This window comes from Malaclemys terrapin, chromosome 8 (genome assembly GCF_027887155.1).
Source record: "Malaclemys terrapin pileata isolate rMalTer1 chromosome 8, rMalTer1.hap1, whole genome shotgun sequence".
Classification (NCBI taxonomy): domain Eukaryota; kingdom Metazoa; phylum Chordata; order Testudines; family Emydidae; genus Malaclemys; species Malaclemys terrapin.
Genome location: NC_071512.1, coordinates 104,857,705 through 104,873,498, shown reverse-complemented (window position 1 = coordinate 104,873,498; position 15,794 = coordinate 104,857,705). Strand labels below are relative to the sequence as shown.

At 43.3% G+C, this 15,794-nt stretch overlaps 1 protein-coding gene across 1 annotated transcript in view; it reads right to left on the bottom strand.

Moving 5' to 3' along the window:
* Positions 1-13,763: 13,763 nt before the first annotated feature.
* MKNK1 (MAPK interacting serine/threonine kinase 1) overlaps positions 13,764-15,794 on the bottom strand; it is a 40,169-nt gene continuing 38,138 nt past the window's right edge. Inside the window, exon 14 of the mRNA XM_054038286.1 lies at positions 13,764-15,769. Coding sequence (XP_053894261.1) covers positions 15,538-15,769 — 232 coding nt within the window. The 3' untranslated portion in view covers positions 13,764-15,537. The remainder of the gene's footprint in view (positions 15,770-15,794) is intronic.

The window sequence follows — 15,794 nt, the reverse complement described above, 5'->3', positions numbered from 1 at the left end:
CACATTGTCCAGCCCAGATCTTTTTCTGCCTTGCACTATTCTGCCATCAACTTTCCCTTCCAGTGCCCATAATCATGCATCACCCATTGAATTTCTTAAAATGTGCCTTGCAAATTGAACCTTTCTTTCCACTGTATTAAATAAAATCAGAATACACATTTTAAAAAAAATCCTAATTAGACCATCTTTGTGTAACATCACCTTTAGTCATGCCTGGCGATTGACCCTTTGACCTCCAGGGCTAAAAACATCAGAGCCTTAATACCCTAGCTGGAGGCTACACTAGACTCACATCCTCCGTGGATCAGACCCAGGAAGGGATGCTAACAGCAGGCTGAACAATGACTCACATGTAGACTTCGCAAAGGGGACAAACTATTATTTTCTTTTGCTTTGCCGTTCACGAACTCTTAAAAGCTACGAGCCAGGCGAGAGAGCTGCATGGCTAGCAAGGGAAGAAAAGAAACCGTCCTTGGCTCAAAGCTCGGAGACAGTGGGGTGATTACTCATCACATGATCGCCTTCCCCAGCTGCTACAAAAATGGAGCACTTATGTGTAGCCCACGCACGGAGGAAGGGCCAGGGAGAATCACAGCGGATCAGAACATTGTTCCTTCAAGGTGAAGCTCTGATTTGAAGCTGCTGCCTTAGTTTAGTTTGATGCGAAAAGAGATGAATGTTAGCGCCTGGAGAAGCAGGATCTTGATGGAGGAGATGCTTTTTAGATATTGCCGAGTCGTGTTACCAAAAGCAAGAGCGAAGACTATGGTCTAGATCCTCAGGTGATGTAAATCAGCATAATTCATAACCTTTGATGGAGCTGCACTGACTTACGCCACCTGAGGATCTAGACCATAGTTTCTACTGGCTCATCTTCAGCAAGCTCAAGGAAATCCGTTCATTTAGTCCCACAGTTCACAGCAGGCCTACATTCAGAAAGGTGCCGAGCGCCTGTGACGTCAGTCAAATTCCACAAACTCACATCCCTGTAAAAAACAGACAAGGCCAGAGAATACAAAACACACGTTGCTGTCTGCTGTCAGGATACCACCATTGCTCTGACTGCAAGCAGGGCATTAAAGGTCTATGGCAATCCTCCTCAACGGCCGTGTAAATCCAATCTCACGCAAGCCAAAGGGGTGTGCGTGTTCCTTCCACTAATGGCTCAAAGAGGAGTCAAGAAGGCAATGAGCGCCATAGGACACGGCCAAGAGGAAGCCTGCAGGCTGATTATGAACAATAAGGTGGCCGTGCTGAGGCCAGGTGGCTGAAAGCCTCATGCAACTAGAAGCCAAGCTGCCTTTTAAAAGCAACAGTTGCAAGCTAGCGTTCCCCTAGGAATGAGCAAAGGGAAGGGTTTCATTGTGGGGAGCATTGCATGAGATTTTACCAATTATTCGCTTTGCCGGGGGTTTTTTTGTCCATGTTAAATTCACCTCCCTAGTTTTTGGATACATCAGATCTAGCCAAACAGCAACCCAGATCCTCAGCTGCTGTAAACTCGGCCAGCTCCACTGAAGTCCAGTCAGCTTTGCCAATTTACACAGCAGCTTTGTGTCTGTTAAGGGGATGTACGTTAATACCAGCTATGTGAACGGGACTTTTCGTTCATTTCAAATTCACAAATGCTTCTCTCGAGCCAGGGCTGCTAAATCTTGTCCGGATCTGAAATTCAGCTCAGTTTTCTGCATCTCGATGAATTTGCTTCCAGTAGTAAATCCAGGCCACACGAAACCAGGAAAGCAAAGTTTAAGCTCTTTGTGGCAGGACCTGGCTTTTTGATCGGTCTTTGTACAGCGCCTAGCGCCAGGGGGTCCTGGTCCGTGACTGAGACTCCTAGATGCTACTGCACTACCAATAACAACACATTTTTAAAAGCAAGATTTGAGGGAACAATTTGTAAATCAATATAAATAATGATCTTTAATGGGCCACTCTCAAGTCAAATATCACGGGCTAGATTTTAAGCTGGCATAAAATCAGCATCATTTCATTGCCTTCAGTGGAGCCTTGCTGATTTACAGGAGCCGAGGATGCATCCTCAAATATTTTAACAGACAAATGCGTTTTGTTATATTGCAAGCCACACATTAGAGAGTGTTGCATCTTAAAGAAGCTGTGAAAATTAAATTCGTTTTTTCATGGTTAGTTTCTTTTTGTTTGAGTTATTCTCACTGCCCTGTGCCTCAGTTTCCCCAGCTGTAAAATGGCGATAATGATGCTGAGCTCCTTTGTAACGTGGTCTGAGATCTGCAGCTAAGTAAGAGCTAGGTATTAATTTGGTTTATAGCCAGCTTCTAGAGGGATTCACTTTCAAATTCTCATGCCCTAGAAATTCTGTTGAATTTCACTGTACAGAAGTTTTAACGGGCACTTGGGGGTAGGGCTGTGCTTGGAAGCAAAAGGAAGGTGGGTTTGCTGCAAACCTCAATGTGTCTGTCTGTTCCTCTGCCACACAAAGTGTTGTGGGTGTACAACATGACAACACTAACAAATAAACACAACTCCTTGATTTAGTGGGGTTTGAGAGTATTCAGCACCCGGAAGACTCTGACCCTGAAACTCAGTGGCCTTGCTTCTACCTCGCTTTGCTCCCTGTGTAGTCCAGCGCGAAGTGAGTCTAACATCACCACTCCCATTCAGTTGGGGTTTTCCCCAACTGCTTTGCACAGGTGTAAATAACTACACAACATGCAAGTCAATGGAGAATGAGGCATTCCGGTGGCTGACAGTAAGACAGGACTAGACTGACCCTGGTCCCCAGATCTCATAGAATCATAGAATATCAGGGTTGGAAGGGACCTCAGGAGGTCATTTAGTCCAACCCCCTGTTCAAAGCAGGACCAATCCCCAGACAGATTCTTGCCCCAGATCCCTAAATGGCTCCCTCAAGGATTGAACTCACAACCTTGGGTTTAGCAGGCCAACGCTCAAACCACTGAGCTATCCCTACCCCATAATTTCTGCACAGGTCCACGTGAAAGCATGAGGCATGGCTGCTGTAACACAGTCTCCAGGAGTGTGTACTCAGAAATGGGGTGCATCTGGTTGCTTGCCAGCATTAAAATGAGGAGGTGAAATCTGGGCAACATGACCCTAGAGCCGTGGAGGTAAACAGACAGGTCAATCCAGGAGAGAAGCAATGCAGCGTGGGATAACACTGGGAGGACTGCCAGAGGTGGAAAAGATGATCCAAAATACAGATGCATCCACATGAACCTCTCTCTGGACTAACTCATCCTAAAATAGCCTTAATCCACTTAATCAAAGGAGATTATCCAATTTGCAAGAAGTAGTGAAATAACAACCAAAAAATTGTCTTACATGGGTGCATTCAATCCGAAGAAAACAAATACAAATAATAATACAAATAATAATACAAATTACCCTCCCCCTCTGTAGACAATCTCTTTTTCATGCTCACATAGCTAGAGAGAGCTGGAAATAGAAATATCCAGTTTTATATTCCTGTGCTCTAAACCAGTGTGGCCCTCTGTCTTTGGAGAGCCAGCGTTCTTCCTTTCAAACATTACGTCGTTTGCAACAGAGAAAGCTCTTGGGCAAAGCTGTCAAGATGCATCTCTTGCAAGCGCCTCTTTTCACACACATTTTACTCACGAACATTAGGTCAGGTTTTTCGCTCCATTTACTTTCTTCTTCCCCACTTAAGTTAAGAAAACAACATTTTGTTTAGTACCTCCAAAGTTATTCCATGTTGGTCTGCAATCAAATGACTGGAAAGCTGAAAGTTGGCCAATAACTTCCCTCATTAGAAATCACAGGTCTCAAGAATTTGAACTACAGTGGATAGGATCAATAATTCATTGGCAGGAAAGGCGAAAGAAAAGAAAACCTCCCTGAAGTAGGTGGTGGTGGGGAGTCATTGACTTTGATGCCACTAGAAAAGTCCGGCATCATTCCTTGAAGATACACCGTGGAGTTAAATTCACAAAACAAATACATACAAGGCTAAGTGGCTGTGTGTGAACAGACAGAGCCTGCTGTTAATAATTCAGTGCTGGTAGCACTGCAGTCTTTAGATCTGACATTAATGGGCAGAAAACGCCGGGAGGCCAAATCATTCTTAATTCTTGCAACCAAGCCAAGGCTACAGTGAAGTTCTTTGTATTTTCATTGGTTTAAATGCATTAACCGGCAGATCCTTTGGGTAATTTAGAATAAGACTGAAAATGTAAGCAATGTTTAAAAAGGATGCAAAAACGTATGGCTGACGCAATATATTGACAGACTGCTGGGACTTATGCCAGGGAGAGGGCCTTTACGAAAAATGAAAATGAGGCTGCTCCCACATTGGCTGCACTCAGTGGGAGAGAGCTGCTCCCTGGCTCTGAGTGTCTCCTGTGTTGTGTACTCACATAGGTCCCGAGCTAGAAAAGCTCTGAACTTAAAAGATGCCCTTAAGGACTTCACTAGATCAGGACCCTGTAGCTGTGCCAAGTGGCTACAGGACGCTAACAGAAAGAATGTGAATTCTGCACCAATGGTGACATTTTATGCCAGCTGTGCACAGGAGTATCCAATTACACAAGGTGCAAGGGGGAGTCAATGCCCTTGTCTCCAAGATGTGCCGATCTGGGCTCTGGTGATAGGCTCTGTTGCAGAAGGCGAAATCTCTGAGCCTGTAACACAGACTCCTGGGAAAGAATGCCTCTAAGATGCAGAGGTGAATGCAACATCTAGTACACATGGATAACAGGCATTTGCACGGAAAGGCCATGCGCTTTCATACAACTCCCTGGTATCCGTTCTCCATTTGAGGTACTTATGTGGTCCCCATGCCTATTATCTCTGAGCACCTGACAATCTTTAATTCTCACAACCCTCCTGTAAAGATGGGCAGCGCTGTTACCCTATTTTACAGATGGGCAGCTGAGGGACAGAGAGATGAAGTAAATGACTTGCTGAAGGTCACACAGGAAGGGTTTGGCAGAGCAGGGGATTGGACCTTGGTTTTCCAAGTCCCATGCTAACACCCTAACCACGGGACCCCTCCTCCTCCTTTGTAGATAATATAATCTGACAAAGATTAACTACCAGGACGTAATTGGATGCTCTGGGGTACAGATGGCGAGGAAAGTTTTGCCTTATTTATATGCAACGGAGGTTTCGTGTTATAAAGGTTATCACGTGGTTGGTACCGAGTGTGATGGAAACATGGGTAGCTTATAGTCATCTCATCCAATGGCCAGGATCATACAAATCATTGTGCAAATCCTTCACTTCATCTAGAAGCAGAAATGAGCCTTAAAAAATAATTAAATGAGAGAAAATATCTAGTGAGATCCAAAAGGGAAAAAAAAGTCAGTAAGTGATAAACCAACTGCCAAAGAAACTGCAAGAGGAAAAATATGAATAATTGACAATACATTGAGAGTGCCCTACCTTGATACTTGGTTGTAGGGAGCTTTCAGATGACCCCGGAATCCTTCTTCCTTTCTCACATTCATGTCCTCTCCTTGGGAGTTGTTCCTTTGCTATGCTGTTTATTTCTTCCCAAGTTGCATGCTGTCATTATATGAATAATTAAATTGTTCACTGGCATAATAACCTGCCAGCCCTGAAACTCTGAAACACATAGCCATGGGAATTTGCCTGAGTATTCCCGACAAGGATTATAAACGTAGGCTTCCACTTTTCATTGCTTTTGGCACGGATTTCCTCAGCCTCCAATTGTGGGGAGAATCAGAACCTTTGACAGAATGCAGCTTCCTCTGTATTCTTGTCCGAACCATTAGCAGACTCTGAAGTAACTGCCCCATGTTAGTAGGGGTGATTGATTAAAATTAAAAAAAAAAAAAAAAAAAAAATCTAATTACAGATTTTCAAAAAACAAATGGGAAAATTTTGGCAGAAAATATTCCCTTTGTTCAGACCATTTGTAGATCTGGTTATAGTGTTTGGAGTTTCAAAATTTCAACAAAATTTTGAAATTTGGGCGGAGAAAGGAAAAAAATACAAATTTTCCTTCCACCTCAAATATTCTATTTGCTAAATTGTGATTAGTATTTAACGTGTATTGCTGGAACCTGAGTCATGGATAGGGGATCCGTTGTGCTAAATGTTGGGCAAAAACAGTCTCTACCCCTCAAGAACTTAGGTCTGATTGATTAGATAATCCATTGGTGCATTTTTATTTCTCTCTCTCCTTTAGCAAAATCCAATTAGAGGTTTGTGTAGCTACTGCATGGTTTCACTAATGCAGCATTGTCCTTTTAAAGTACATTGGTGAAAGATCAGGTTTTTTTAGATAGCTTTGCATTAAATGGTAGAATTTTGTTCTGGAAACTTTCCTTTGCTGTGATAGCTACCAAAAAAATGGACACCTCTTCAGCTGCTGCACCGATATGACTGCCAATCATGCTGACCAATAGTGTCGCATTGTTTCCTTGTATTCCCTCAACTGTCCATCTATATCCACGTGTGCGTTGACGTATATTGTAAGCTAGTTGGGGCATGCACCATCTCTTTGTTCTGTGTTTGTACAGCCCCTAGAGCAATGAAGTCCTGATCTCTAACTGGGACTATGGTAAGGAATGGTGTCCCTAGCCTCTGGGGGGCGATGGATGGCAGGAGAGATATCACTTGATCATTACCTGTTAAGTTCACTCCCTCTGGGGCACCTGGCATTGGTCACGGTCAGTAGACAGGAGACTGGGCTGGATGGACCTTTGGTCTGACCCAGTACGGCCATTTATGTTATGTTCTAATACAAATAAATAACGTTGCAAGACTCCTCGTGCTCTTTATAGATATGCTATTTCAGAGGAAAGATGGGCCTGAAAGAGGAACTTCAGCTCCAAACAACTGAATTTGGGGAGTCTTTGGACCCAGGATGCCACATCTATCTTCTGGGCTTCTGTAGCCCTGAAAAAAATCAATTATCTGCTTCTGAGCTTCAGCAGTGGAAGATACATCACTCTCCCTCCCCTCCCCTCCCCCACTACCCTTACTCACCATTGGGCTCTTCTGGGATGGGGCTTCCATACACCTTGACCCCCTCTGACTGTTCAGGTGAAAGCTGGCTGCTCCCCTTCCACTACTTCTGGGGGAGCGAGGGGGAGCTTTTCAGATCCAACCCTGGCCCTAATCCACTGGGAGTCTTCCACGGATAGTAGATGATCTGATACACACAAAGGGCAGCAGTCCCTGGTACTTTCTGCTCCCGGTACCGCCCACTACAGCTACAAATCCCAGAATCCCTTGCATGTTTGGCTAGAAGTCTGAACCCTGAGACATTGAGCATCATTGCTCAGTCTGCTTTCATGTAAAAAAAAAAAAAAAAAAAAAAGGGGGGGGGGGGGAAAATGAGAAGCCTTTTTGCTTACTAAGACTTGAGGCCAGGCACGTGTTCCAGAGGGAATTCCTTGAGAGCCCTGACTGAATCATAAAGGGGATGTTAATAATTATTCCATCTTACATTTATATAGCACTTTTCATTACCAAGGGCTTCAGTGTGCATAGGAAGGAAAGTACTTACTGAGTGAGCAGCTGTTTAAGTTTCTTTTAATCTATTCGGTATTTCTTTTTGGCCTCATCATTCAATGTTCGGCTCATGCATTAGCCATGGCCCATCATCCTGCACTCAATAGAGAATTATTAATTTCCTTAGAAGTTTTTCGATGATGCTCCTCTTATTGTAGTCTCTCAGTACCTTAAAAACACTAATGAATTTATGTTCACAACACCCACGGGAGGTGAGGTGATATCTTTAGTCTCGTTTTGCAAACGGGGAACCGAGGCACAGAGATTAAAGCCCAAAGGGTCAAAAGTGTCCACTCATTTGAGACATCTAATTTGAGATGCTTAAGCTTTATTTTTCAGAGTGCTTAGATTTTCTATGGTACTTTGTACGTTCAGAGCAGAGCTTCCCTTCACCACAGTCGGTCGTGGGGAAAAAAGTCAACCTCTAGAACCATGTTTACCCTCCCCCCCCGACATGGGTCATCAGCAAGGCTGAGATCTCTGGTGCCATACACAGTCCTCAGCCACTCGTGCTAGCTAGCTAACTGGTAGCAGTAGAAAGCTTTTATTTTATATGTGGCTCTACCACTAGAGGAGGATGGAGACACTTTACCAGTGGGTTTCACAGCTACCTGCTGACAATGATCTGGATGATGGGATGGATTGCACCCTCAGCAAGTTCACAGATGACACTAAACAGGGGGGAGAGGTAGATACATTAGAGGGTAGGGATAGGGTCCAGAGTGACCTACACAAATTGGAGGATTGGGCCAAAAGAAACCTGATGAGGTTCAACAAGGCCAAGTGCAGAGTCCTGCACTTAGGATGGAAGAATCCCAGGCACTGCTACAGGCTGGGGACCGACCGGCTAAGTGGCAGTTCTGCAGAGAACCTTGAGATTACAGTGGACGAGAAGCTGGATATGAGTCAGCAGTGTGCCCTTGTTGCCAAGAAGGCTAACGGCACATTGGGCTGCATTAGTAGGAGCATTGCCAGCAGATCGAGGGATGTGATTATTCCCCTCTATTTGGCACTGCTGAGGCCACATCTGGAGTATTGGATCCAGTTTTGGGCCCCCCACTACAGAAAGGATGTGGACAAATTGGAGAGTCCAGCAGAGGGCAACAAAAATGAGCAGGGGGTTGGGGCACATGACTTACGAGGAGAGGCTGAGGGAACTGGGCTTGTTTAATCTGCAGAAGAGAATATAGTAGAGGACACCCCTGGCTTCAAGGGCTATCGCAACACAAATAAATAATGGAGATATGAGTTGACAAAGAGGAATAGGAGACAAACATTTTCCCCAGCAAGCAGCCTGCATCTGGGAGTCAGACTTCACCAAGGACTTTGCTTTTGCTATTTGAGCTGGCTGATAAATTTTCAGTGAAAGACTTTTCTGTCAAAACGTTGTGCCAGCTCAAAATTTTAGGTCAAAAATGAGAGACAGCCACTCACCAGAACAGCCAAAAGCCTGGTGATGAAGGCACTCACCTGGGCCGTGGAAGACCCAAATCCAGATTCAGAACAGAGTTGGACATTGGGTCTCCCACATCCCAATTGAGTACCCCAACCACTAGGCTATGCTCGGGTGTGTTTTCATAACAAGTTTCCAAGGTCTTGTTTTCATTCCATATAAATAATATATAAATATATATTATATACCTATCTCATAGAGCTGGAAGGGACCTTGAAAGGTCATCGAGTCCAGCCCCCTACCTTCACTAGCAGGACCAAGCACTGATTTTTGCCCCATATCCTTAAGTGGCCCCCCTCAAGGACTGAACTCACAACCCTGGGTTTAGCAGGCCAGTGCTCAAACCACTGAGCTATTCCTCCCCCCAGAATTTAATTAAATGCTGTCTATGGGGATGCCTTGCTTATGTCTAAATATCAGAAGGGAGCAAAAATGTTGAAGTCTTGGATGGTTTTTTTTTTTTTTGCTAAATAGACTGTGTTTTCCAGTCCACACTGCTATTGATCTTATGTGGAAGTTATTCAGATATTACGGTATAAAATTCAGATACATAAGCCAGAAGGGACCAGTCAAAGTGCTGGTATTCTGTGCTTCTCTGCTGTGTCTACAGCAGGGGTCGGCAACCATTTATTCACTCCGATTTAAGGTTTCGCGTGCCAGTCACACATTTTAACATTTTTAGAAAATGTCACTCTATAAGTCTATATTATGTAACTAAACTATTGTTGTATGTAAAGTAAGTAAAGTTTTTAAAATGTTTAAGAAACTTCATTTAAAATTAAATTAACATGCAGAACCCCCTGGCCAGGACCCGGGCAGTGTGAGTGCCACTGAAAATCAGCTCGCGTGCTGCCTTTGGCACAGGTGCCATAGGTTGCCTACTCCTGGTCTACATTTACAAGTGGTGGGTGAAATACACACACTGCACATATATCCAGCACAGTATGAAGAGCAGTGTAAACGGTGAGGCACTGATTAGCTGAATAGAGTAAAAACATGCCAGAACATTAGGGTACATATTCTACATATCCAAGCAGTGACTCCCCCCGAGTACATTGCTATTTTTAGCAGGGTCGCGTCCCACTGCCAGAGCCTTTCACTGCCGCACATAGCTATACACTGCATTGTGGACACAGCCTGCAGCTACGCATCCTCTCCCCATCACCGCCAGTGTACACAAGCCCTTAGGTGACAAACCGGCTCTTACTCTCAGAGATCATTACCACCAATTTACAGCAATTTGCACAAAATGTGATTAATAAAGCAGCCCATTATTACTACTCCCATTAAGCCCACTGGCAAATAGTATAGATGAAGAGTTCACTTTATGAAGTAGTCTCCTCCTATTGTCAGAAGAGAGATGTGCTTACTGAGAACATCTCCCTCTAAACTTGCAATAGTTTTGCACAAAACCAAACCAGAATACTGCTGCTTTCAAAACTATTTCTTCCAAGGAAAGTGCACTTCTCTACTGCACCCATCACTGTAGTTTAAGCAAGTCAACAAACATTTTGTGGTGAATGAAATCAAGCGGCAAGGGAAACTGGAGCCATGAGTATGTCTTGGTACAATTATATATTTCCTCAGCATTGTCAGGTCTTTTGGTTGCCATGGCAGTGTGTTTCCATGGAAGTCAAACTTGAAGCCTGTTTCTGCCACTGGAACCGTCCAAAGAAAATTATCAGCCTTGGAAATTAACCAAGCTGCTCTTACGTTGAAAACCAGCCCTCCCACAGCTCCTGAAAAAATAAACATGTCTTTCCATTTCTGACATAGGAGTAAGAGGGAAAAACATACACCTAGGAACATTAGCACCCTTTTGTGTAACGCACAATATGGAAAGTAAACCCTTCTAAAAAGCTTTGCCAAGATTGAGCATGAATAAGGTAGTAAGGTCACTTGAAGATATATTATGCACACAGACTGCAAAATCTTGCAAAATGTTCTGTTCTGCAAGATTTAAAAGAATGTAATTCAGTACTTTGAGATTAATGCAGGTTGATTACTGTTCTTTTAACATCAGTAAGGGGTTAATTAAATGCTGTCTATCGGGATGCCTTGCTTATGACTAAATATCAGTTTACTAAAGGAAACAGTAGGTTAGTGAGTGTCCCTAGCCTCTGTTTGCCCGAAACCAGGAGTGGATGATATCACTTGAGGATGGCCTGTTCTCTTCATTCCCTCTGAAGCACCTGGCATTGGCCACTGTCGGAAGACAGGATAGTGGGCTAGATGGAGCACGAGCCTGACCTGGTGTGGCTGATCTTAGGCTCTAGTTAGATCTTTGATGCTTGCCAACAGCCTCACTGCTTATCCTGACGGTCAGATTTCACCTGCCAAGGCCCACATGTGGGAAACAACATACGACAGAAACCCAAAATGAGGGACCAAGTTAATGCAGGAAAGTTTAAATGATATCTGATTCCTCCTTGTAGAGAAATGACTTTCTATAATCTCACCTTCATAATCATGTGAGGTGAAGGGACACCAAGATGTGTGCAGAATATGTGACTAAAGTGAGACATTCCTTGAAAGGGACAATTGTGTTACAAGAAAAATGGTTATGCTGCTCACCGGCTCAGATAAAAGTCATGGGGATGAGTCATCAGGTCCTGAAGGTGAGTGGGGCCTGTGTCACTCTTACCAATCTGTAGAAACACTAATCCTCTTTAGATGGCACCTTGATATGTTGCAACAGGTCAAGGGAGTTCTCTCAACTGCTAACCTGAGTGATTCAGTGGTGATTCACCCTCTTTTATATTGTCCCACTGGCTCTGATGTGATTCAGCAAAGAAATGGAGACACTTTCCAGTAGGCCACCTTAAAGGCACGGCTTGTGAAGACCAGGGCAAAACCATTGATACTCCAAGGACGCAGCTCAGCCAGTCCCTAATCTTTCATTCTCCATCTTCAGGAAGCAAGAAAAGTGAAGAATTTAAGCTGCTGGCCAAGGGGTGAATTTTCCACTTGTATAGAAAAATGGCAGACACGTACCAAACATACCAAACTCCTTAGAAAACACCAGGACGTAACATATTTGAAATCATTAATTCTAATATGAAGACACAGGAGGTAGGAGGGGGTAAAAGCATTTAGTGGTAACACAGCTAAAAAGCACTATTACCCCCTGTATGGATATTGTAGTATTTGGAGCATAGCTCCTATCTTATTTATCAAGACAAAAAAAAGTGAACCTCCTTCTCCCTTTTGCTGTATTTCCTGCAAGAGAATGTTAAAACAGATGCATCTAACGCACATTTTAATAAAGTACCTGGAACAGGATATGACCAGAGGGCTGACTTTAAAATGAAGGTGATCACCAAGGAGGGACTCAACAAGGCTGATGAATCAGAGATGCTGGCTGTTTGGCTTTGAATTCTGGCCATGTTCAGAGCTCCTTGAGAAGATTTACTGAACACTACAGGATCTTTCATCTGCTTCTTCCAGTTTTTTTAAGATCGAACACTACACCCCTCAGTGCTGCAAGCTGTACTCTGCCTAGTGAATTGCTGTTCATTTAAAGACAAGACGGCAAATTTGTGATCATCTATCCCTGTAGGATCTGAACTTGGTTTGTTCATTAATTTTTAAAAACACATTCAAGATGATGATTTTGGGACAACATTCAAAACCTTAAAGTTCTTAATGGAGTAAAGAAGTTTGCTTAAAGGTTAGTCAAGTTCAGGAGGTTCACTTAGTTTCTAACTTTGTATGGGAGGAATCTACAACCAGTTTCACAAGGTAATTTTTTTCCTCTGAATGCCTAAAAAATAAGAATCAGCTGAAGTTAGGAGGGATGCAGTCATCTGAGCTCTTAAAATTCATCGTCTCCAAATCTTAATATGTTCCAACTAGAACTTGAGACCACAGGACATCAGGTGACGTTCACAATCTTTTCATAAGCTTTGCTTTGACACCAAATATACATTGTTCACCTGCATTCAAGGGCATGGTCTCAAATTTAAAGGGACGGTTGAGAAATGTCTTCTGGATTCTATGTACCTGAAGGCTAAAATTCTCTTCTATATGCATAGTAGTCTTTACCCATTTACGGTGTAAAAATAGCTATAATGGGCTGCATCGATTGTAAGGGTGCAAATCTTTACATCAATGTGACCACATTTTAAAATCAAAATGACAGTATGACCTACATTTACAAGAGCCGGATAATACGCTAAGAGATACTGAAGCATCTCTCCTCCATCCCTCCCAGCAGGACCTACAGGCAGCAGCAGCTCTATGATTTTCAAACGGGCATGTTTGTGTGTAAATACACCTCTACCCAGATATAACGCGACCCGATATAACACGGATTTGGATATAACGCGGTAAGCAGTGCTCCGGGGGGGCGGGACTGCGCACTCCGGCAGATCAAATCAAGTTGGATATAACACGGTTTCACCTATAACGCAGCAAGATTTTTTGGCTCCCGAGGACAGCGTTATATCGAGGTAGAGGTGTATGTGCATGGTATGCTTCATTTCCTACTGTTCCCTAGAATGAGCAGGGAGAATGGGCCAGTAAGCCAGCAGATCTTCCAAGATCCATGGAAGTGCAATGGCCTCTGCTCAACTGGCCTTCCCTCACCTTGACAATGCGGCTTCTTCTACCTCCACTGGACAGTAGCATCTGCAGAGGTATTGGGCTTGACGCAGGAGATCACTAGGTGAAATTTATGACCTGAGTTACTCAGGAGGTCAGACTAGATGATCATAATGGTTCCTTCTGGCCTTATAAAACTAGAGATTAGTTTTACCATGAAAGAGATTATTACAACACCAGAGATGGATAAAGAAATAAGACAATATAGAAGTAAATTAAGTTTAATTTTCAGTAGATAAATTAACAAGAGTGTCACAGAGAGGGGTAAGCAAATTGCTTCCTGAGTTTTCAGTCTCCAAAATCAGACCAAAAATACATAGTAAAGTATGGAATGTATTAAATCTATAACTTAACATATTTTAAAAAACAAGGCTAAGTACAATTCATAATCTTTACCACTGGCACAATATATAAAATAGTTTAAATAAAGTATAACATTTTCTTATTAGTCACCAATACAGCATGTTGTATAAAAATATTTATATATAAAAATACACACACACTTACTTCTCAAAAGGCAAATGTGAAACTCTGACAGACTGGGTGATGAAATCTGCTATCGTTCAGATTTCTCCATTTCCACTGGTTTGCTGGATTGGTTTCCAGTTTTCATTCTCTAGTTGTTTGGGATGATTAATCCAGAAATTTGAAGGCATATTTTTCACCTGCCACGACACATTAGTGTAAATTTTTTAAAATGACTAGCACTTTTGGGTGCCCAGCCTGAGACAACTTAAAGCGGCCAACTTTCGCAGTGTGGGTGCTGGGCGCTTTCTGAAAATTAAGTGCGGTTAAGGTACCTCAAGTTGAATACTTGAAATTGCTAGTGACTTTTGAAAATTTGGGCCAATGCACTTCCATGATAGCTCTTGAACTACCTTGGCTCAGTATGCATAATGTAACAAAACGATTCTGATCTAAACTTCACCCACCTGGTTTGACTGCTGCAAGTGCCTGACCATGCCCCCTTCCCCATCAGACACTATCTTCCCACTAGCTGGAAAAGCTCAGATTTCTCACCAAAATAATACTTGACTGGAACCTGTGCATTCACCCGCCTACATCAAGAAATACAGTCAGGATAACACAGGAAAAAGTAATTAGGGACATGCTCCTCATGAGGTAAAGATTCCCTACATCATTATCCTTAGTGTAACACACATTTGTTTAAAGTTTCTCTGCGAAGACTACTGTATCCGATTCAGATTTAAGAATGTAACTGGCAAGAAATAAAACAATGTTCTGGGTCCACATGCTTGCCTACACCCCCTCCTCAAAAGATGGAAAATCTACTCCCCGGCATTTGTGTTCATTTCCAAGGCCCTGAGCCGGTGACATGCTTGAGCATCCTCAACATCTTGCAGGATGCGCTTAACTCCGACTGAAGCCAATGGGAGTGGAGAGTGCTCATCAAATTGCAGGGTCCAGCCTTAAACATCCTCTGCACTTCCTGAGTCAGTAGGTGCGAAGGACAAGGGGCACTCATGGCCTTTTGGTGGGTTAAAAGAAAGGTACGGAGTAGGTCATTAGCAGCAGCTCCAGCTGATGAACGGACCAGCACCAAGAGGCCCCAAAGGAGCAGCACCATGGTTTCCTACCCAAGGGTGGTTGAGTTGGGGTTAGAAAGCCTTTGTGCTCTGACATGCAAAGCAAGAGAAGAACTTTTCCAAATGTCCTCAAGTCTACATTTTGAAGTGTGCTCTTTTAAGAGAAACCAAGGAAAGCTAGTGGTATATCATCTCTGGTAACAAAGCAGCAACCTTGCTTTCTTTAGTTTAAAAAAAAATTTCAATTAAATTGTCTTAATCAACCAAATCAGTCAAGCAAAAACATTCCTACAAAATGCATCCATTTAAAGGTACAAGTCCCTTTATAAATGAGCTTCCTACTAAGTCATTAAACCTTGATGTCTATTAGACTTTAAAATACATGAAGTAAAGCTGACCAATCCCATTAGAACCTACAGCAGGGTCCACATGTCAAAGGGCTGCGTGAGCGACTGGTTGGAAGTCACCATTTTTGGTGGCTTGGGTCATCGCTCTGCGTTTGGCTAAGCGGGATTTGGATGGGGGAGAAAGCTTCATGGAACAAATGGCCTGAGCAATGTTCTCTTGCTCTTCATCCAGCTCGTTCTCATGCTGCGACAGCTGACGGTTAAGGGCAATGGCCTCTGCTGCAAACAGCGTCAGGTCTTTCGTGCTGCTGTTCCTTCTGCAGGAAAAGGAAAATCAGGTTA